At 42.7% G+C, this 23,422-nt stretch overlaps 1 protein-coding gene across 1 annotated transcript in view; it reads left to right on the top strand.

The window, feature by feature from the left end:
- MICU1 (mitochondrial calcium uptake 1) overlaps positions 1-23,422 on the top strand; it is a 275,102-nt gene that overhangs the window by 150,883 nt on the left and 100,797 nt on the right. The window contains exon 8 of the mRNA XM_066600576.1: positions 16,323-16,520. Coding sequence (XP_066456673.1) covers positions 16,323-16,520 — 198 coding nt within the window. The remainder of the gene's footprint in view (positions 1-16,322; positions 16,521-23,422) is intronic.

Raw genomic sequence — 23,422 nt, 5'->3', positions numbered from 1 at the left:
ATTGGTTCTGATTCACAGTTCCAGCAGCCTGATTGGTTCTGATTCACAGTTCCAGCAGCCTGATTGGTTCTGATTCACAGTTCCAGCAGCCTGATTGGTTCTGATTCACAGTTCCAGCAGCCTGATTGGTTCTGATTCACAGTTCCAGCAGCCTGATTGGTTCTGATTCACAGTTCCAGCAGCCTGATTGGTTCTGATTCACAGTTCCAGCAGCCTGATTGGTTCTGATTCACAGTTCCAGCAGCCTGATTGGTTCTGATTCACAGTTCCAGCAGCCTGATTGGTTCTGATTCACAGTTCCAGCAGCCTGATTGGTTCTGATTCACCGTTCCAGCAGCCTGATTGGTTCTGATTCACCGTTCCAGCAGCCTGATTGGTTCTGATTCACCGTTCCAGCAGCCTGATTGGTTCTGATTCACCGTTCCAGCAGCCTGATTGGTTCTGATTCACCGTTCCAGCAGCCTGATTGGTTCTGATTCACCGTTCCAGCAGCCTGATTGGTTCTGATTCACCGTTCCAGCAGCCTGATTGGTTCTGATTCACCGTTCCAGCAGCCTGATTGGTTGTTAGAGCCGAGGTAGGGAGTAAAAGGCTAATATGCTTCTGGCGGGGAAAAAAACAGACCTGTTTGTTTCTAGTCTTTGAAAACCCCTTTAAATGAACTCTTTGCAAAACAGATAAACCATTTTATACCTAGTGTTGGGACATGATAAAAGAATTCAAAAGCATTAATGAGAATATTGTTATGCGTTGACCCCTTAGGCCCAGCATTAAGTATAACGCAGTGTATACTTCTCAGAATTTCCCTTTTTATTATTCATAGCCTCTGTTTTAAATCTCCTCACTCTGCAGATATTTTAAGCAGTTCCAAAACTCTTGAAAAGTTAAGACTGCTAAAGATCGAGCGTATAAACTTTAAATAGGCACTAACTTTTCAAACACCTTTTGCCTGTAAGACAGACATTTTGATAACTAGTGATATTGCTATTTACTTTATTCACCTAAAAGGATTTTGTATTGAAAAAACGCTTTAGATTGCTGTCTCCCTTCCTCCTAGCTTGCTGTCCATTGTTTGCTCTCAGTTGATTGACAAGAGGTTGGAACAGGGATGGGGGAAGGGGTGAGTCCTCATTCTCAGTGAAATGTACAGGGAGCAGAGGGTTGAAGGAGATCCTACACAGCCGCTGCTTGCAAGCTAATATTACGAAGTCAATTTTAACTGTTTTGGCTACAGAAATCACATCTCCACTGCTCACTCTTGCTGTACACTGCACCACAACATGATTTTATGGCTGTTTGTGTTAGAGAGCAGGATCTGCAGTTCTCTGTGTGTATAGGCTATACAGCACAGCAGCCAGTCTCCTCCCACCAGTCATGAAAGGATTAAGAATCAGATTTATATTCTGCAGAGGGAAAAAAGGGAAAAAAAACAGATAAGTTATATAATCAGAAATAGGGGGTTTCCACTTACACAAGGCAGCTTATTCTTAAGTTAGATATGCTTCAAGACCTCTTCAATGAACATGACTCTCTTATGCTCCCTTCCCCTTATGTCTATCATGGTCTTAACTTATGATAATAGCTAAAATCTCAATAAATATATATTTTCAGACCGTTCAGTTTCTTTTAAGGATAATAGAAAAAAAGATGTATATCAAGGTAAAAAAGATTGTCCAATATTATCAATGTGAGCTTATATCTTTTCCCTTGGATTTATGCAATCTAAAATAGTTCAGTCCACATATAACAAAACATGACATTTTGCTTCACGACGCTGTTATGACCCATCGCTTAACGATTTTATGAGTAATGTTATCACGATGCAACTTTTTATGCAATAAAATGGAATTATTTGAGTTTCCGGTAACCTTCAAAATGTCACTTTGCCAATTAAAACCCAATCTTAAAATCCCATCTAGTATTTCCATGTCCCTTCTGCTCATATTAATCATAACCTTAACGATGGTCTGTGACGATTACTCTGAAAGCAATGACGTTTTATATGTATTAAGATCCATTTCAAATTCTGCAAAAGATGGTGATGATTTTAACAAACTTTAAAAACCTCAAACCACCCAAGAAAGCCTAAAGAAGTATTAAATATAATATTGGGTTTGGTATTCTCGGCAATTTTATTACAACCTTGCTGTTTTTAATAATAATAAAGTTTATTTGTATAGCGCCAAGATATTCCGCAGCGCTTACATAGACAGGGGATACAGAAAGACAAAAGTACAAACATTACAGAACCACGGTTACATAGTAATCAGTTGATGGAAACAATAGGGGTGAGGGTTCTGCTGCAACGAGCTTACATACTACAAGTAATGGGGTGATACAGAAGGTAAAGGGGCTGGAGATGTGCACGGTATGGCAAGGTGGAGAGTGAGGGATGCTATACACATAGACAATGGTCAGACATTTAGCCATGTTACGGCAGAAACATTATGACTGCAGGAGCCGTTTATGATGGCTAGCAGGGATTGCAGTCAGTAGGTCAGGGAGCATGTTATCAGGTGGAGTACAGAGGGGTTTGTTTAGGGAATTTGGTATGCCTCCCTGAAGAGGTGCGTTTTTAGAGCACGCCTGAAGTTCTACGAGTCCTGGATTGCTCGGGTAGCCTTTGGTAGTGCGTTCCAGAGGACCGGTGCTGCTCTGGAGAAGTCTTGGAGGCGGGAATGAGAAGTTCAAATTAAAGGGGTGCTCAGTCTGGTTTCATTAGCAGAGCGGAGAGCCCGGGCTGGTTGATGAATTGAGATGAGGGAGGCGATATAGGGGGGCGCTGCACTGTGGAGGGCTTTGTGGATGAAGGTGGCGAGTTTAAATTGAATTCTGTATTTAACGGGCAGCCAGTGCAGTGACCGGCACAGGGCAGAGGCGTCCGAGTAGCGGCTGGACAGGAAGATGAGCATGGCTGCCGCATTCAGGATGGATTGGAGAGGGTAGAGTCTGGTGCAGGGCAGGCCGATCAGCAATGAGTTGCAATAATCGAGCCGGGAGTGGATGAGGGCAACAGTAAGCGTTTTTAGCGTGTCCACAGTGAGAAAAGAGCGGATTCTTGCGATGTTCTTGAGGTGCAGCTGACCTGTTCGGGCCAGAGATTGGATGTAGGAGGTAAAAGAGAGATCAGAATCAAATATGACTCCAAGGCAGCGGGCATGTTGTCTAGGAGTTATGGTGGCGCCACACACTGAGATGGAGATCGGTTAGTGGAGGGTGGAAATACCAGCAGGTCAGTTTTAGAGAGGTTTAGTTTTAGGTAGAGAGAGGACATGGTGTTAGAGACAGCAGACAGACAGTTAGTGATGTTTTGGAGTAAAGGTGCAGAGATGTCACGGGAAGAGGTGTATAGCTGGGTGTCATCAGCATACAGGTGGTGTGGTATTGGAGGCCAAATCTCCTGATGGTTTGTCCAATAGGGGCTATGTAGATAGAGAAAAGAAGGGGGCCGAGGACAGAGCCCTGGGGGACCCCAACAGCAAGGGGAAGAGGAGGGGAGGTAGAGCCAGCAAAGGAGACACTGAAAGAGCGGTCAGATAGGTAGGAAGAGAACCAGGAGAGGGCAGTATCCTTTAGGCCAATGGAGCGTAGCATACTGAGGAGGAGTTTGTGGTCAACAGTGTCAAATGCTGCCGAGAGGTCGAGGAGGATCAGTAGGGAGTAATCGCCCCTCGATTTGGCTGTCAGTAGGTCATTGGATACCCTTGTAAGGGCAGTTTCTGTCGAGTGTTGAGGTCGAAAGCCAGACTGTAGGGGGTCTAGGAGAGAGTGCTTAGTGACAGAAGAACACATTTCTGTATGAAGAAATTAATCAAAACCTTGTTGCTATTTTTTTTAAAGGATATATTACGAGAGCAAAGAAATACAAAGTTACTTTACTATATAGTTTTGATAAGTCATAGATAAATATGGATAACGATACCAGGTAAGTTTAGAAACACAATGCTATTTAAATGGACAGCAGAGGGCGACAGATAAAGGTGATTTGTACAAGTCAATTAACATATGTCTGTTTTTGTATTTTAATTTTGTGATTAGTTTCACATATGGTCTAAATTATGGGTAAGATTTAACCAATTTGGCTGGCAAATCCTAATTGCCTGCTGGAGTTTGTCTATATTTTCATAGTGTTCTACCTTTCTGGTTTCCTTATTTGCCAATACTCTCCTCTATAGACTCACTATTAAAGTAAATAGGTGCCAGTCAAGAAGCCTTTGTGGTGATGACTTATGGACCATTTACATGGTATGATTCACTCAAAATTTGTTCAAGCGAACAAATAGGCAGTGTAAATGCCACAAAATCACTCTCTATTCATTCGCAGGTTCTAATCACTGACTTTCAGTCAGTATAAAATCCATTACTGAACCCCGGGATTCTCGTTCAGTGTAAACGCTGCACTCTTCACATAGAAGGTGAAGTTCTGAGCGAGAAGCCAACGATCCAGCAGAAAAGGTTGCCTTTGTAAACGCTGTGCACGAGTGCTAACTACCTTAGCGGTGGCGTCGGCGCTCATGCAGTCGTCTACCAGACTGTACTCTCGTGTAGGGCCATTAAGGTTAGTTTCAAGAAAGCTGTAAGAAAGGGAGCTGTAAATAGGCCTTCTGTGTACTGGAAGGTGTGCTAATCAACAGGGACAGCTGTACAGGTGTGTCTGGATAAGATAAAATCTCCAGACCCATGCATTCCCTATCTGAAAGCTGTGGCAGAGCTGCTGCTGAAGGCCAGGTTCTGAGAGTGAACTGGAGCTAATCCCTGAGAGGGATGGTAAGAGGATGCTGAAAGCCTGACATCTGTGGAAGACCAGGCTGCGGTATGGCCAGAACGAGAAGGTCGCCCCCAGACTAACGCTCTGTTTGGTATGTGTAGTGGTGCTAGGCCACTGTTAGTAGTGAGTGAGGAAACTACTGTTTAGTTTGCACCTTGACGGGCAAGTATTTGTTTATAGCACAATATGTATGTGCTGCCAGTGCTGTGTTTCCACTGGATTTTTGTGTTGCTGTATATTTAAGAGTAATAAACTTATTCAGACTTTTACATAAGCTGAGTGAGCTGCTTCTGCGGTGTTGGTGACCCCCCCCCCCCCCCCCCCCCCACACACACACACACACACAGCCTACATGTGTAAATAGAATGGCCTGTAGGGGGCTGTAGACAGGAGTTCTGGTGCCTGAGATGAGGGAAAACATCTGTGGGTGTGGCAAGAAGGTAGGATAAAAGTGTCGGCTCCTGCCACATTCAGAGGGGAGTTGGCTGCCAGCCAGAATGAGAGGCTGGAGCAGCAGCCATCAGGCACTTGGAGCCTGAGCTTCTTGACCAGTCGGGGCCTACCCCAAGTCTGTCAGAGGACGACGCCTCTAAACTCCACGGGTGAGGGATGGTGACGGAGACCCTGTGGATTGTGAACCCTAAGCATTGTATGCTTTACATGTGTATGCTTTACAATGACTAATTGTACCCTTATCAGGTTTTTTAAAATTAGATTTACGCTGAGTTTACATTTGCTTTTGTGTTCCATTTTTTCTGATCTGTATTAGTAGCAGATAAGGTGTGGGAGGGGATGGAGTTCACCAAGCTGAATGGATCTGTCCTAGTGACTATAATGGGGTCCGTTGCGTTTCTGCTCAGCTGTCCGGCATTTTACCAGATGAAAAAGCTCTGCACACAGTAAATTTCTTGCATTTTTGCCGGATCTGCGACGGAACCTCCTAACGAAAGTTCCAGCGAAGATGTGAAATTGGCCTTACTGGTTTGAATGAATTTCAGATTTCTAAAAGGAAGAAGTATTTCTAAAAAAATGAATCGGTATAGCACCACCTATGCAATTAATGGTGATCTTGTGTTTCCTTAATTTACTGTTGTTGCATTTTCTTCTTCTTAATTTGTTGATGGAGAAGAGAGACACAAGTAGAAAAGCTTTTGTTCCCATGCAGTATGTTGCTAATTGCCAAATGATTATCTCCATAGATGTGATTAACAGAAAGTGAGCGTGATTGTAGGAATCACACTGTAATTAGTTCAGAAAGCTAAAAATAGCGGAAAGTGGTGGTGGGGAACACAACAAATACTGGAAATGCCATTAGCACTAATAGGTCCCTAATTGCTATGTACATACCTACATACAATAGTTCTCTGTTAAGTAATTACTCTTAACATTATTATTGTGTTCAAAGAATGGCTTGTAGTTTAGGAGAGGAGCCAGATCCTAGAGGATAGACACTGCAAGTTGTGGTTGATGTTAAATGACTATGCCTCATTTGTAGCCCTTCTAGACATAACGAGAATCTCACAGTTCTCGTTTGCCTGAGCGAATGAACTGCTGACGTCCTCACCAGCTCGTCCGCGCTCGGGCAGCCTCTTTAGATTGCACGATTCTCATTGAGTTCTCCTTTAACGTATCGTTCAGTGTTTCATATTCCTACGTGAACGATCCGTCAATGAGCCGGGGTTGATTTTTATGCTGGCTGAAACGTAATGACGGAAGGAGAACCTCATGAATCTCATTTTGTCCCATCGTTGGCTCGCGTTTAAACTAAACTATCATTCACTTTCATGATCGGAGAACGTGATAAAAGAGGAAAACCAGTCTGAAGCCAACTTCTGAGACATTGTCAAGCCCGAGAAAATGGCTTTGACTCTTTGGCATCTTCACTCCTAAATCTTTTATCCAGATACAAAAAAAACTCAGAGCCATTTCATCTCTGATGATTTTATAAAGGTTTCTTAACAGGGCTACATACAGCCAGTTTGTCTCTCCATCGTAATATGACAAACTCAAGGAGAAGCCACAACCGTGGTTGAGATTCGGAGACTGGTCAGCAGAATTAAATGTGTATCATTATAATGGGACTGGAGCACTGACAGGAATGTCACAATGCACAGATCAACACACCTCGCATCCTGTAGTAGCTTCATAATCTGCGGCTGGTGACATTCTGCGGTTTATATGGACAGATTTAGTTGCTCCAATATCAATAGTGACAGTTTTGCGTACATTGGTTGAGGCAGGGTTGCTGTTTGTTGCATGGACTGCCCCTCATACTGCATCATCGTTGTAAACACTTACATTGGTGTTGCTCCAGAACTACGTTCCATGACAAATGGCACAGGTTGGTGTTCAGCAATGAATCAATATTCTGTCTCAGCTGTGATGATTGCCGAGCAAGGCACTGGGGTTGACATGGCAATTGGGCTCCTCTTTCTGCCTTTTTGGAGCGCCACGTAGCTTGTCAACATGGAGTCATGTTTTTTGGGTGCCTTCAACATACACAGCTGATCGATCACCTCTAGTACACTAGATGGCACAGCATTATGTTCTTGAAGTGCTGCAGCCCATTGCAATACCATATCTTCAAGGCATTTCCAACACCATTTTCCAGTGGGATTAGTTGCGGCCCCACACGTTGACCGTCAGTAGGCAGAGACTCTCCATTACACAATCTGTCGGACACGATTGGTCGTTGAGTGAATGTTCACAGCCTCATAATGAAGATGGCCTGTGGGCTATAGTCAATACTACAAGGTCAGCGCTACCCCAGGACAGTATTTAAGCACTTAGTGAATTGATGCCACGTTGCTTTGACGACTTATTATCTTACGTCTGTTGGGCCACAGAAGATGTGTAGTTGTTTGAAGTTAAAATGTATTGTTCAGAACGTAATACTCTCTCTCTGTGTTAAGTTTTGTCTCATTTTTAGTATTTCTTCATTGTTGAGCATATTCTTTGTCAGGCAGTATATTAGGCAGTAAATTCACGGTCCTATAAGTGGATGTGTTGGATGCAGGAAATTTGGGCAAGCAGAAGGATCTGAGTGACTTTTGCAAGGATGATATTGTAATGGCTAGAATATTGTGTTATAGCATCTCCAAAATGGCAGATCTTTTGTGGTTTTACCAGTATGAAGTGGTTATTGTCTATCAATAGTGGTCCAAGGAAAGAAATAAAGGTAACCAGTAACAGTGTTGTGGGCACCCACGCCTCACTTGAGTGCGAGGAGTGAAGGCTAGTACATTTGGTCTGATCTCCGTCATTACTGGAGCACAAATTGTCAAAATTAATGGGATTTTCAAGGCACTCACTGTCTTCAGATTAAAACAGACTACGAAGCAGAAGCAGATCACTCTGACCCCTGTGTAGTGGCCAGCTCTGGTAATTGCAGGCGCAGCTATCATTAAAATTAATGAACTCTGCACCTTCAATTATCAGCACTGGCCAAAACACAGGCGTTGGAGCAATTGAGAGCAGGAGCCAGAACAGCTGATCAGTTGGTGTCCCAAGCGGCAAACTCCAGCCAATCAACTATTCATGAACTATACTGAGGATAGGCAGTCAATGAAAATAGCCAAGAAAATCCCTTTAATGTTGCCTGTGATAGGTATCAGAAAACATATAGCGCATGGCAACTAGCTGACCGATTTGGGGCTTTCCAGTCCCATACGCAGAGAACCCATGCTGGTCACTGTCCACTGCCAAAAGTTGTTACAATGGGCACATGGGCATCAGAACTGTAAGCAAAGGAAGAAAGTGGATCACAATTTCGTTTACAACGTGGTTGTCTACATGTTTCCCTGGGAAAGAGATTGTAACCGGAGGCACTACTGGAAGGAGGACAGCTGGTGGAGCCACAGTACAATCTGCACATGTTCAGCAGGGAAACCTTGGGTGCTTGCATTCATGTGGATGTTCCTTTGACACGTCTCACCTAACTAAGCATTGTTATAGTACACCTTTTCATAACAGCATTCCCTAATTGCAATGGTCTCTTATAGCAGAAAACGGTCATATTCCTCCAACAATTTCTGAATAATTTTTGCATTGTGATAAAAGACTTCAAGCTGTTGGTCACCAGAGTCATATCTGAATCTGATCAAGCATTTGTGGAATGTGCTGGAAAGCACGTCACATATATAGAGACCCCCAGATCACAATTTACAGGACTTAAAGGGGTTGTCCAGTTACTGGATAATCCCTTTTCAATCAAACCCATTGAGGTAAAATAAAAGATATATACTTACTCCTCCACGGATGGCAGAATTCAGCACTGCAGCCCACAGTCATCTTGGAGATTCCTGTGACAGATGATTTCACAGGAAACCAGGTGACTGCTGCAACCAGTGAAAGGCTACAGCGTCACTGCCTGTTCCTGGCATCGGTGCTCACATCCTGAGCGCTGATGCCAGATATTCAATAACGTGATGCAGCAGCCTCTCGTTGGCTGCAGTGGGCATGTGATTTCCTGTGACATTGGTCATGTCAAACCCTGGTACCGCAGTGGGCTGCAGTACTGGATCCCAGCATCCGTGGAGGGTTAACTATGTCTGATTTTTTTTTTTTATTCCAGGGGTCCCATTAAAAAGGAGTTGTCCAGTAACCAACCAACCCATTTAAAGGATCTGCTGCTAAGTATTTGTGCCAGATACAGCAGCAAAACTTCAGAGGTCATGTGGAGCCCATGCTTTGCTGTGTCACTTCATTGTGCGGGGCATGAGGGAAAACTACACAATATTAGGCAGCTGGTTTTTAGGTTATTGCTGATCTATAACCTAAGGGGAGGAGAAAAAAAACCTCACCCTGATGAAGCTTCGTTCTTGGCGTTGGAATAGTGCTTGGAAACTTCCTGTGGACACCAGGTGAAGACATATAATGACAATACTTGAATCCAGCACCATGATCCAATAAAAATGGATATACAGGAAAGGACATCAGTAAAGTATGCCATTTGAAAGGTGTTCTCCAGCACTAAGCTATTGATGATTTATCCTTAGGATAGGTCATCAGTAGTTGATGAGTGAGGGTTCACCACTCAGGATCTCCGTCGTTTGAAGAGGCTACTGGCCACTCTTCTTACGCCAGTGACCTCTCAATCATCGGTCACATGGCATTAGAGCAGCTTAGTCCCATTCAAATGAACGGGACTGAACTGCAGTCCCAGCCACAGCCACTATGGAATATATGGCGTTGTGTCTGGTGTGAACGGAATAACAGCAGTACACACCCCAGCACTGCTGTCATTTTAATCAGCTGATCATCTGGGTATCCCTAACAGCGGCCCCCAGCTGATCAACTATTGATGGCTTTTCCTGAAGATGGGTTGCTAATAACTTACTGCTGGAAAACCCATTTAAAGGGTTAGGTGGATAACCCAAATGGGTCTCATACCTGTGATATCATTAATGGTAGTTTTTAGGCTTTCTTCACACTGGCATCAAGGTTTCTTTTACAGAATTTAAGACACACATGGCAAATCTGTTGATATCCATTTGCCAAGTGTTCTTGATGTATTATGTGGATTCAGCAGAGTTCTGTTTAGTTTGTACTGGATAGAGTAGTGTACTGTTCAACAATATTTTGGCCATCAAAGAACAAGGGAAACTTTACAAAAGAATTGATTGAATTTTGCCTCACTTGTATACATTTGTTCTAACTAAGTGGCAGCGAGGATCAAGCTGCATTTTAGAGTAAACCACATCTGTTCCAGAATGGTTGTTGCATTGATCACTTTGTTCCTGTAATAGAGCTTGAACGGTTTACCACTAGATTATGTTGTGTACATTTCCATTTTAGCACTACTCTGCTTTGGTTTCAGCCATTGTTTGATACTGTCCCCAACACTGTACTTACATTGGCAACCCTGTACTGCAGAGAATATGATTTATATAAGCCAGCTCAGCAGATTGTAAAGAAACCCTTTATCAGAATGAACCGAACGTTATCCTACCATTATCTATTTCTTACATTTTTAAGGCTGTGTTAACAATGCAGTTTGGAGCCTCTATTGGGGTTCCATCTAGAGATGGGCGAGCGTACTCGCTAAAGCAAATTACTCGAGTGAGTATTGCCATTTTCGAGTACATGCCCGCTCGTGCCAATAGATTTGGGGCCGGCGGGGGACAGCGGGGAGGAATGGGGGGGGAGATCTCTCTCTCTCTTCCCGCTCCCCCCCATGCTCACTCCCACAACTCACCGTTCACCCCACCGGCCCCCGAATCTTTTGGCACGAAAATGGCAATACTCGCTCCAGTAATTTGCCTTAGCGAGTACGTTAGCTCATCTCTAGTTCCATCACTTTTGCTGACTAAAACAACGCAACATGCAATGCTCTTGGTAGATCATATGGAATGCGACCCTCAACGAGCATCCATCATGAGCATAGAAGAAAGCAATAGCACCTTATTAAAAATACGGTCCTTTCATAAGGTGGTGTGCGTGCAGAATACAAATGGATTGTTATTAGCATTCAGTGGTCAACATGGCGTATTTGTAGTCCCGGAAACAGGGTGTAGATCATCTTCTTAGTTTAGCAGCTAGGCAGATCAGATGGAATGAAATCTGTCCAGTCTTTCTTGGCCATCATTCCCTCAGCCGAGTTTAAGAATTTTTTTTGTTGATGGTCACACACATTTTTATTTGTAGGTCATATTTAAAAGAGAACAGAGAACTTATGTAGACCACATAATATGATCATCTTAACTAGGAGATTGGTCTAAGTTATCAGTAATACCCTAAATACCCATTGTCTGTTATGTAGAATTGGAATTTAAGTGGGATGATGACATTTTTAACCTATGTAACCATTGAAAAGGGCAACAAGGCACCAATGTTTGCCAAAAGAGCTGTAGTATAAAAATTGGGGTAGAACAGCCTACAAATAGTAAAGAAATGAATTTCAGAACCTCACACTCATTCAAAGTCACAGTTGATCCGTTAGCTGAGTTTTTGGGTTTGATATTGATGGCAGATCCTTAGGATGGGTTACCAATATCAGATCAGTGGGGATTCAACACTCAGCACCCAGACAATCAGCTGTTTGAAGGGCAAGAGAACCACGGCCTCTTAATTGCATGCCAAGTACAGTGGTGTACATTGCATAATGGCAGTGCCTGGGATTGCAGCTAAATCCCATGAAAGGCCATTCAATCGATGAGCATGACTTCACAGGCTGAAGAAGATGATGCATAGCTTGCTCGTTGAAACTACTCATCTTAGGGGATGCTGGGAGTCAGATCACTACTGATCTGAAATTGATGACCAATTGTCGCTGATCTTCTGTAGATTTTGGTACAGATCTGCCGCAGATTTCACCCCTTTAATTTGAGTTCAATTGAAAGAGCAATTGAAGGGTACCAAAACTGCAACAAAATGTGCAGCAGATCAGCAACATGTGAACAAACCCTTATAGATACTAAAATACTGCTGGGGGTCCCAGCAAATGTACTTATCTAATACTGTTCAACTCATCCTATTTCAGATTTACTCAGTATTAATAATTATATATAGAAATGACATACCCTTATGTGATACTAAAATAGAAGTGTCTCTCTTAAGTGTCCTCCTCAGTCTCTTTAGTCGTAAGATAAATTACATCATAGGACGAAAGGATTGCTTTGGGCAAGGAGTATTAAGTCTCCTTGTGCAGCTTCATCTGTAAACGGAGCCCATGACACCTCCATATATTTAGAACAACAAGATGTTAAAGAATATTAGCTCTTGTGTCATTGTAATGGACCTGAACAGGAAAGAGATTTCCCGTGTGTCGATAGCGCGATTAGTTAGATATGTTTATTGCCATCCACTCGAGGCTATATTATAGATCATCCCATATATGATCCTCACTGCTATATGTGCACGGGTTTTTCATCTTTCTTAGTCTATAAGCAGCATTCCTAATTGTCTGATGACAAGGTCTTCTATACTAGCATAAAAATATAGAAAAGCTGATTTCTGCAACACTGAATTAAACATCAAAATACAGAAATGGTAATTTCACTCTCAAAGATGTTTTGCCAGAAGCTTGTATCTGCATGATCACTTGGTCTCTTCAAAAAGTTGCCGCCTTCATATATCTTTCCTACTGAAATATTTTTCCTTTTTACTGCGTATGTTTTAGATGTTATTAGCATTTCTTCTTTATAGTTTGCTGCCTATGGAGCCATAATTGTTCTTGCTGCTAATGTTACCGTTAAAAGTTTGTCGCTCCTCCTAATGACCTTGTATAGCAAAAAACAAACCGGTCTACCAGTCTCGTAGGCTACTGCTTTATAATCCCAATGTTGTTGCCGGCAGGATAATTGAGCTAAAATGACTCTACTCCCTCTGCTGCCATTTCTTGCTACCCTAATACATTAGCACAAAGGGGATTGGTGAAAAGGAACAAGACACAATATCAGGGCCATACTATACAGACAGCATGTGAGCTGTATACACAAAAACAGTAGAGGAGAACTAACTTTATTCATGAGCTCTTGCAAACTTGCTTCATTTGTTTATGCTTTTTAGAAGCATTTAAAAAATGGTTGTAAAGGCACAGAGGTCGATAAAGTGTGCAAACGGTTAAACAAAATGCTGTCATTAGCCCTTTTCTTGCCAGGGTTTGGGGGCATTTTGCACCTCCAGTAGCCAGAACAATTTACACACTTTTGACATGTACAGATAAATCATAAAATAAAGAATAAATAATACATACCGGAGACTTGGCTGAAGATGCAGTAATGCCCCCACGGCACCGGCACAGTATATATAAACCCTAAAGGGTTGGCTCCCCTGATGCTATTTGTTCCTGGAACCAACACGTGTAATAGAAACACTTTTTTAACTTTTCTCTTATCCTCCGTGGCAGCATCTGGACAAAGCTGCCCCAGGTTATAAAGAAGGACTGCACCATTTTCTCCTTTAACCCCTTCCCGCTGCAGGGCGTAAGTTTACGTCCTGGCAGCCTGGTACTTCCCGCAACAGGGCGTAAACTTACGTCCTGGAGATAGCGCGGGATCACATATGATCCCGTGCTATCCCGCAGCGGGAGTCGGCTGTCAGTCACAGCCGGCGTCCCGCTGCAACAGCGGGGGGGCATCGGAGATGCGCCCCCCCGCTGTTAACCCCTTCCCTGCCGCGATCTAAGTAGATCGCGGCAGGCAAAGTGTTCACAGAGGGAGCGCGGCTCCCTCTGTGTCTCCGGCCGGAACTTGCGATGTCATCGCGAGAGCCCGGCCTGTCACCATGGCAACAGGACGCCAGACACTGGCGTCCTGTATTGCCTGTGCCTATAATCGCTGTACAAGCGATAAGGCATGGCAGAGCAGTAGCTCTGCCATGCCTTATACCAGCGATCATCAGGGCAGTGGTTAAAGTCCCTCAGAGGGACACAAACAGTGTAAAAAAAGCAAAGATTAAAAAAAGAATTTAAAAATTTAAAAAAAAACCATTTTTTAATGCTTTTTCTCAGATTAGCATAAAAAAAGGTAAAAAAAAAATAAAACCCCACATATTTGGTATTGTCGCGTGCGTAACGACGCATACAATAAGTTGCACATGCTTTTGACTGTGCACGGAAAAAAACGCTAAAAAACTGAGGCAAAATGCTAATTTTTAGCATTTTGCCTCACTAAAAACGCAATAAAAGTGATCAAAAAAGCCGTATGTACCCCAAAATGGTACCAATAAAATCTACAGCTGGTCTCGCAAAAAATAAGCCCTCATAGAGTGCCGTACATCAAAAAATAAAAAAGTTACAGGACTTTGAATGCAGCAATTTAGAGAAAAAAAAATTACCCAGAAAAAGGGTTTTTATTGCAGAAAAGTGGGAAAACCTAAAAAAAATGTAAGAATTTTGGTATCGTTGTAACCGTACCGGTCCGCAGAAAAAATGGAATGTCTCATTTATGCTGCATGAGTACCGCTGTAAAGAAAAATAAAAAAATCTATGGCAGAATTGATGCGTTTTCTCTCTCTGCTATCATTAAAAAAAAAAAAAAAGTTTTACAATATAGTCTATGTACCCAAGAGTGGCACCGATAAAAACTACAGTTCGCCACGCAAAAAACAAGCCCTCATACGGCCGCTTCGACGGAAAAATAAAAAAGTTATGACTTTTGATAAACGGAGAAGAAAATCCGCCAAAAATTGTTGCGTCCTTAAGCCCAAAATAGGCCATGTCATGAAGGGGTTAAAGAGCGATGTTTCGACCCAGTCCATTTGAAACAAAAAGGCTAGTTTGTCCAGGAACAATTTAAAGGGAAGAGCTATCGGCCGTATCCACATCTGCAAGATGACCTTTAGTCCAGCTGCCGCTGCGAAATGCAAGAGTTTGCGAGTTCCCCCTGAACAGTGGTATTTATTTGGGTCTAAATAGCCCAAAAATTGCCCACAAATGCTCTTGTGGACAAAGTCGTCAGGTGTGGAGTGGTATAATTATGGACTTGTGACCAGAAAGCCTGAATCAGAGGGCAAGTCCACAAACTGTGGAGTAGATTAGCTTTTGGTGCCTCATGTTTGAAACAGTTTGGGGTGTGGGGATTTCCCATATAATATCCTCTCAACAGAGTTAAATAGGATCTATGAACCACCTGCAGCCTCCTCTCCAGGAACCTACCCGAAGGCAATAAGCCGACGACACCGACTCTATGATCATTGTGGGAGTTAAATTTGGGTCATCTAAAGACCATTTCTTGACCCCTGGCTCAATGTCGTCCTGCTCCCGCACATTACGTATTAATCTATATAGCCTGGATATTAGTCCATGCATGCACACCGACCTAGAAATCGATGTACCACCATTCAATGCCCAGTTAAACTCTCGGAATTGCAGAAAACCTTTTGGCTATAGTGTCTAGCCTGTAAATATGGAAATATTGGAATTGGTAACTCAGGGAATTTGTTCTTCGTGAGACAGGATATGCTTTTCTTTTTTGTGTACTAATTTATCAATAGAGTCGATCCCCCGAGCCCAGCAATTAAAAAAAAACAAAACTAGTAATTATTGTCCTAAAAATTAGGTTTTTTTTATGAGGGACAGGTGTGGAGATATGTGAGGGGATGTATGTCTGTCGCTACGTAATTGCAGAGCTTTGTCTTCAGTCGCGTTTTAAAACCAAGTTTCTTAGCTTAGCTTGAAAATAAGACCACAACCTGTGAGTATACTTTTTAAGGTAAACCACAATATTACATACACATATGCAATGTAAGGCTGTAGGGAGTTTATTCATAACGTTAATTTAACCCTTGAGTAGTACCTTGGAGTCTATTTGACCCTAGTCTTGTTAATTGCAGTCCTGCACTTTGAAAATGGTAACACAAGGGCAAATAAGCATCGTTTGGTGAAAACTTATGCAATTTCTATAGTAATGTGTTATTTCTGTATCTTTTGGGACATTGGGGATTACTAACATACAAAGTGCATAAACAAGGACAGACCTTTATATTCACTGATTGTTAGAAGGTAATAGGGTTGGCAATTTGTTGAGTAACATTATTAAAGATATGTTTCAGGATTGCTATTCCATTAATTCTGTATGACATAAATTACATTATTGTATGTGTTTGTTTTCAGGTGCAAAGCATCATTCGATCCCAGACCAGTATGGGCATGCGCCATCGAGATCGATCCACTACTGGGAACACACTGAAAACGGGATTCAGCTCAGCTCTTACCACCTATTTCTTTGGAGCTGATTTAAAAGGGAAACTAACTATTAGTAGCTTCTTAGAGTTTCAGCGGAAGCTCCAGCACGATGTACTTAAGCTAGAGGTAAGTCTGTTGTATGTAAAATCCAACGCACTCGCTATTTTCTGCAGTGCTGTACACAGAACCTATTTATTTGCATCATTCTATCACCAAGGGGGCTTGTAATCTAATTGTCCTTGTCAAGCTCAAACAGAATTTCACAAAAATCCAGTTATCCTGACAGCATACCGTATGTTTATTGTAAGAGGAAACCCTCCCCTGAGGAAGAGATTCCAACTTCACGCTGTGACGTTGCTGCAAATTTGTGCCATTCAGAATGGGACTTAACTGTAGGACAGTATGCACTTGCCTATAGGAAAACTTAAAGGAAGTGGTGCCTGCTACAAGAATTTGCCATAAATGCACATGAAAATTATATGTATTCATATTGTTATTTCTGTTGGAAGAGCACTCGGGGACCGACATGGGCAGACCTACAGGGGGTGCTTGATGATATGTCCTTAATGTTGCCAGGAGCGCACAAGAATGATCTGCTGCACAGGTGCCTTATTAAGAGTGGTTCCATATCAGTGTATGTGGTATAGGACTTGAGAGCAAATTTAAACATAAGTAGAATAGCCGCAGAACACCAGATATACTGTGCTTGCCGGGTCCTGAGGTAAGTTGTTGCATGTTGCAGAGCATCCATTACCTTTCCTCTTTAAAGACTTACTAGTAATAATTTGGAAATTATAGTACCAGTGTTTCTGGTGGTGCAGTACGCCACATGGCTGTGCTACATGGCACACCCATTATGATCCCCACGCATCACAGACATAGTTTTACTACAATCAACATCCCAAATCCCAAACCTTACACACAACACATTACACACACAGCTCTACTACTTTCATCTTGATTCCCGCACATTACACACACAGCTCTGCTACATTGTATATCCATTATAATTCCCTCACAGCTCTACATTTACACACACAGTAGATTACACACACACATGTACTACATGCACACTGACGCCACACATTACACACACAGCACATTACACACACAACTCTACTACATGCATCCTGTCTCATACGACACACACAGCACATTGCACACAGCTGTGCTACATGCATGCTGACCCCACACATCACACACAGCACTTTACACACGCAGCTCTACTACATCCATGCTGACCCCACACATGGCACACAGTACATGACACACACAGCTCTACTACATGGTGCATTCTTTGATCCCTACACGCAGCACATTACACACACAGCTCTGCTACATCCATCTTGATTCTCACATATTACACCAGCACATTATTGCACACACAGCTCTGCTACATCCATCTTGATTCCCACACATTTCACACACAGCACGTTATTACACACACAGCTCTTCTACATCCATCCTGAACCCACACATTACATACAGAGCACATCACACACACAGATCTGCTACAGTCTGATTCACACAATTACACAGCTCTACTACATCCATCCTGATTCACACACATGACAAACAGCACCGCTACATCCTGATTTACACACACAGCTCTGCTACATCCACATCCATCCTGATCTCCACAAATCACCAGACTCCTGGATACAATGATCAGCCCCTGGACATGGGATTCCAGAATCCACCCACACAGGTGATCACATGACGGTGACGTCATCACAGGTCCTGGTAGCTGCTGTCAACTTATCCGGTATACAGTACTTTGTACCAAACTGCAGAATGGCTCTTCCCACAGCAGTGATGTCACCGCAGGTCCTTCAGCCCACCGGATATCTGAGGTGACAGTAGGTAGGTGTCTCCTGTCAGGACTACTGCTGGGTTGTGTCTGAGATAATGGCTTAGTTGTATTCTCATTTTTTTTAAGCTTTGTCCTCCTCTTTTCAAGAGCCCTAACGGGGGGGGGGGGGGTTCTTCTGTCGGTTAGGCTCTGTGTTTTATATATGTTGTAGGACCTTCGATGATGTCACTAGGGGCAAAGCGATGACCACCAGAGGCGGAGCGTCAGAAGCACTCACATACATACTAACGGACAAGTGGTTATTAGTAGTTTGATTCTGATACTTGCTAAGCCTTTTATAATGATAGTCTTACAATGCTTTCAAATCTACATGTCTTATGAATTTTAACATGGTTCCCTGCCGCTGGCCTGCAATCTCCTGCCATTTGCTTTTTATTTTGCTTGGAAAGCAGTGACATCTATAAAGATGTTCCATGACAAACATGTGCCGCTTCGATAAAGCAGAAGACGATAGCAGAATTCTTAAGGTGCTGTATTTTTCGAAGACACACTTTTAAGCGAGGAACAATCTGACTAAAAAGTCCCTGCATCTTATAGTTTGAAGTTGGTACCTTTTTGTTTGTGCCCCTACCCAATGTATGGCACCTTTTTAGCTACCAGCAGTCAATTTGCTGCTCTTTCTCCCTCTAGGTGCTTCTCTTCTTGAGTTAAGTTACTACCTTCATTTGCATGTAAACACAGCATGCGGTAGGGGCTATCAGCTCTCTCCATCTGAATGATGGATTTTGTGCTCACCTAAAACTCATTGATCAGCCAAACGATGAAAGATGGGAGCATTTACACACAATGGTTTTTAAACAATAATCGTTGCATGTAAATGGGGCTTAACACGATCAACTGGGGTAATGATGGCACCAGTAATGAGATGCCGTCTGCTAAAACGATTGTAAATTAGTGCCATTAGCCTGCCCACTTAATGTGACCACCAGGGAAATTATAATTTAAAATATATATATATTATTTTTTTTTACGGTCTAAACCTTGTGCGTCTTATAGTCCAAAAATAAGGCAAGTACATTGGAAATTTTTAGGTAGTCATGCATTTGTGTATTCTAAGATTTGTTAGACTCTCCGAAGACTCCTTTTTATGTATTCTGCTTTTTCTGTCTGCCTTACAAAGTATAAATGAGCCTAGGATAAATCTGTGAACGAGAGAGGTCTGCTATGTTTATGCAGTTCTAACTGGTTCCCTGCAGCTTGTATCTTTTGTATTTTAAGCTTGCACATGATATCACTGAAAGACTAAATTATTGGGGTCATTTCTCTAGTAGGCGAAATATCTGTATTTAACGTTTCTGCATTCTTGAGATCACAAATTAGGAAACCGTTCCTGCTAGTAGGTTACATCTTGAATTTTAGTATCTATTTTTAAAAGCACTGTAGGCACATTTTCTTCCCTGCGTGTCCAGGAGTGTTCACAATGAAGCAGCTTTTATCTCTATGTCAGTACTTAGCATGCTTGGAGGCATTCAGGTGACTTGAGAAGCATTTTTAGGATTGTGCTAAAATAAAAAACTGCTTCAAGATGCTTCAAAAATTATAATGTACCCTAAATACTACTGAGGAATAAACGTACTACTACATTACTTGTGAAAGCAGCCTAAAATGAAAACATGGTAGATATTTTACAAATCTGGATGTCCTTGAGTAAAGTAGCATTATTTACATGCCATCTTGGATCAGAAGCTGGTGTGAAACAGCTGATATGTAAGATTACAACTGAAAAAATGGGGCTTTATCTTAATTTGAAGCCAAAAATTGACGAGGATGGAGAATCTATTCCAGAGATAGAATGTAGTATAGGATTTGGGCGAAGCACGATGCTAAAAATGGACAAAGTAGGGATATCGGCATCGCAGCTAAACACGGGATAGTGTAAACCATTGTTTTCCCCATAGCCATGTATGGATGTGAAAGCTGGACTGTGAAAAAGCTGATAGAAGTAAGATTGATGCGTTTGAGCTGTGGTGCTGGCGAAAGCTGCTGCGTATGCCCTGGACGGCGAGAGTAACAAACAGAAGTCCTGAATTGTATAAGACCCGATATATCACTGGAGGGGAAGATGTCCGGGCTAAGGCTCACGTATTTTGGCCATGTAATGCGAGCAGAGTTGCTAGAAAAAGTTAGTGCTAATTAATTTACATAAACAAAAAAACTGAATTATCTTTTGCGGGAGCCAAGCACCGAATTATTCATTTTGGAGAACGATCTGGCCATGAACAGCCTCCCTGCCCCGGGCGCAGGAGAGGTGTTGCACGGCAGTCTGGAGAGCGCCCCTGAAGAGATACCAAGCAAGATGGCGCATGCCACAAGGGGGAGCAGGCTGAAACTTTCGGTTCTGTAATCTCAATGCAGGTTGGCCCCATGGTGGCACGGATGCTGTGGAATGAAGCTGGATGGGCTCCTTGCTGCCCTACACACAATCGGGGATCAGGAGATAAGGCCAGGATAACTGTGGGTCCCTGGGAACACTCCACACATGCATCCATTTAGGCAGTCATCAAGCCATGCCCTCTTGTTGGGAATGTGTTTATGTCGATTTTGTTTGTAATTTTGAACAGTAAGCTGTTTTAAGATAAGAAAGAGAAACGGCTGCATAGAATGTTTTCAAAAAAGCTGCAGTTTTTGGGGAAAAATGTTATTTGAATTTTTGTTTTACTTTTGTTTTTTTTGTTGTTAGCTTTAAGGCATAAAATGCCCTATAATTAAGGAAAAAATGCAGTCTAGTTCCATCCTTTTACTCTTTTGACTTTGCTCACGAAGATGTCCCTTTTTAAATGTCCCTTTTGATATATGATGCGTTTGTTAAACGTTCTCTTCGCTTTTGTGTGTGAATTAATCATTCTCTCTGAGCAAATATAAATATGAATGAGACCATGATCTGTACTATTGAAATATCAAACATTTGTTTTAAACTACCCCTGTCTGAACTAGATGAAAACTTAATTCGTAGACAAAAGCTTATCACCCTTGCTGGAAAAACCTAGCTATATTAGCATACAAGTGGAACATTCTCTTCTGATAATTGTAGCTGCACACCGTTTAGAGTACATCCACCATGTATTTGCTGTGTAATCTGAAGCTGAAATTTGACAGACCCACAGGATATGCTAAAGTGTCTAATACGGTAGATGTGGATCCCACCTCTGGGACTTGCACACCTATGTAAAGTCAGGGTAGAGGGCCAGTCCCTTGACCTGGCTGGTGAGGTGGAGAGTACATAAAGGAATGACTGTACATGTCTGCGAATCTCTTCCTTCTCTTTTAGGGCTTTTGCACACTGGCGATAGATTTTCCTGTGATGCGAGAGTGAGTGAAAACACCTGATTTTGAAAACCAATGATTTTCAATGGTTTCATTCCAATTTGCGATGTTTTTACTCAGTCCAAATCGCAATAAAAAAAAATCTGCAATAAAGCCCATTGTTTTTAGTGGGCCAGTGGCAGCAGTGCCGGCCACATTGAAAGCCATAGGAGAAGATCGCGAAAGAGCTTTGGAATCCCCCATAGTGAGGTGAGAGGATGGTGGAGCTGCAGGGGATTTCTTGCATATCTTCCCATATTTGGAAAGATAGGGGGCGTGGCTGGAGGGCTTTCCCAGGGCCTCCCCCGAGAGTGGTGATCGGTGGAGCTAAGGGGTGGATCTATCTAGCCACGCCCCATCTCGGTTAGAGAAGAATCACTGATTCCCCCCCCCCCCCCCCTTAAATGTATCTCCCTGTGTGTCCTGTGTTCAGAAACATGCCCATTGTAGCCCCAATCTTATAGGACACATGGCTAGGCCTATAATGGAGGGAACACCCATTGGCTTTCAGGGCACAACTGAATAAATTTCAGGCCCCATTGCCCACTTGTGCAGAAAAAAATTGACTCCCTAAAAAGAATCCCCCACCCCACTTTTGGCACTGCATAAATCTTAGATAAAAGTAATGATGTAAACTGTGTGATATGTCTTTAAACGGGGGTAATTACAGAGGCTGGTTGGGATGGGCACATGGGGCAATAAAACCAGCTATCCTTCCTCTTACTCTGCTTGCTGCAAACTCCTCGACACACTTTTGTCGGGTATTGCCTGATCTTAGTGGCAGGGATGGGGTGTAAAGTGGCGCTTTGTGAACCTTCGCACCTTCTCACTTGTAAGCTTGCTGCAGTGCGGCGGTCTTAAACAGAAGACTCAACAAGCTGCTCCTGGAACTGCAATAAAGTGAGCGGTCCCCGGGGACAACTTGTAAATTATGGAGGCGGTGCAGAGTACACCTTATTTTGTATGTTTTATATTTCCGTCACTTAGTAGTGATGTGAGTGCCCACAGCCCATACGCAATGTAATGGGCCGTGGGTATATACTGTATGTGACCAAAGAGCACAATGGGCTCTATGTCACGGATATCTGCGGTAAAATAGAGCATGCTACGTTCTGTTTTGAGTGTATTATGTAATTCAGACCTGCTAATGTGAGCAGAATTGTCTAATCCAATGCATTTATGGATCAAACACTTGCGGAATCCACAATTCCTATCCGGTTGTATGAGACCGGCCTAAGGTAGATAGCTACCTTTTATACCATTGGATAATGGCCATCATGTGACCGGGGACCGCTGAACGAGGCTTCCGGTCACCGCTCTAAGCTCTGATTCGTGAGGGGAGGTGAAACTAACTTGAACTTCTTTTCTTTAATTTACTTTTACATGGTCCATTGGATAACTGCGATCACGTGACCATGGGCCGCTTCTTACTTCTCCTTCGGGTCTCAGCTGTGACTAGCAGCTGAGAATCCAACCTGCTCCTGCTTGGTAGCAGGAGCAGAGGTTTAATCCTGCGCCGTATATCTGCTATCGGCCGGGATTAAAGTCCAAGACCAAGCGCCGTATATTTACCGCTCTTGAACCTTAAGGGGTTAAGGCAGCTGAACTCCACATAGATGCCTGTTCTAGAGGTGAGACTGTGGGTATACCATAAATGTGTAAGTTTGGGACAATCCTTTACCTTAGTACAATATTTATCAAGATTATTAAATAAAAAGGTAAATGTAATAGAAACTGCAAACTACACCAGGGTTCTAAATCCAGAAACACTCCCTTCTAAAGAGACCACGTAAATGGAGAAGTCAAATAAGCCTAAAATAAAATTGCTAGCGTAATTAAATAGTGACTGTTA

This window comes from Eleutherodactylus coqui, chromosome 4 (assembly GCF_035609145.1).
Source record: "Eleutherodactylus coqui strain aEleCoq1 chromosome 4, aEleCoq1.hap1, whole genome shotgun sequence".
Lineage (NCBI taxonomy): Eukaryota > Metazoa > Chordata > Amphibia > Anura > Eleutherodactylidae > Eleutherodactylus > Eleutherodactylus coqui.
The sequence above is the reverse complement of the archived record's forward strand: the minus strand, read 5'-3'. Positions and strand labels throughout refer to the sequence as shown.